We start from the raw sequence: 804 nt of genomic DNA, 5'->3' as shown, positions 1-804 counted from the left end.
AGGGAATTCTTGTCACCTGATGGGTCTCTTGTTTTTTTTCCTAAACCAGCTTCAGTTCAAAACCCCAGTAAATGCGAGTATCATGTTCAGCAATCAGCAGGCCAATCCCTGTGTGCTTAAGAGATGTACAACCAAAAATAAATTTACCATAAATAAATCTTAAGAGAGCATTTGGCAAACAAACTGCATTGCGGAAATGACACGCCACGCAATTAAGGGAAGCTGTCTGGGTTTAACTTCCTCTGGCCACACTGTTCCTCCCAATAGGCTAGCTGGATATGGAGGAATGCCAGCAGCTGATCTAGTTTGCTGTAATTGAGGCCTGTATTTAGGGTGTGAATACGCAAATGGTAGTCTCTTAAAGCTTACCTATTTAGTTCTGCTTAGAAGTCCCATCTTAATGTGTTCTGTGTTGTCAAATTAGATAAAATCATATTTGGAAAAGTGGTAATATAGAGGGTGGCCTGACTTCGTTCTGTTCTGTGCAAAATTGAATTCAAACACTAATTTTTTAAAGAATGCCATTGCGTGCTCTTTTCCACAGACCCAGTGCTTTATCGGTTTGGTCTGCTTTTCAGAACCACCTCTCCTTGTATAACACGTGTACAACACAATGTTTATATAAAACCACATCTGTGGGTGGACCATCAGAGCACAGCCTAAACCTTTGTATGTAGCAGAAGTTCATGTGTTTGCATATTGTAGCTGTATATTGATGATTTGCACATTTTCAGTTTTCCTGTTTTGTTTTCTTCCCAAATAAAGCACCATGGTTTCGCCACCAGATTCATCATTATTCAAGGT

The 804-nt window shown here is 39.8% G+C and overlaps 1 protein-coding gene across 1 annotated transcript in view; it reads left to right on the top strand.

Moving 5' to 3' along the window:
* The first annotated feature begins 769 nt into the window (after nt 1-769).
* Nucleotides 770-804, top strand: part of LOC121328985 (filamin-A-like) — a 7,372-nt gene continuing 7,337 nt past the window's right edge. The window contains exon 1 of the mRNA XM_041274145.1: nt 770-802. Coding sequence (XP_041130079.1) covers nt 770-802 — 33 coding nt within the window. The remainder of the gene's footprint in view (nt 803-804) is intronic.

The sequence above is a fragment of the Polyodon spathula genome, chromosome 16 (assembly GCF_017654505.1).
Source record: "Polyodon spathula isolate WHYD16114869_AA chromosome 16, ASM1765450v1, whole genome shotgun sequence".
Classification (NCBI taxonomy): Eukaryota; Metazoa; Chordata; class Actinopteri; order Acipenseriformes; family Polyodontidae; genus Polyodon; species Polyodon spathula.
The sequence above is the reverse complement of the archived record's forward strand: the minus strand, read 5'-3'. Positions and strand labels throughout refer to the sequence as shown.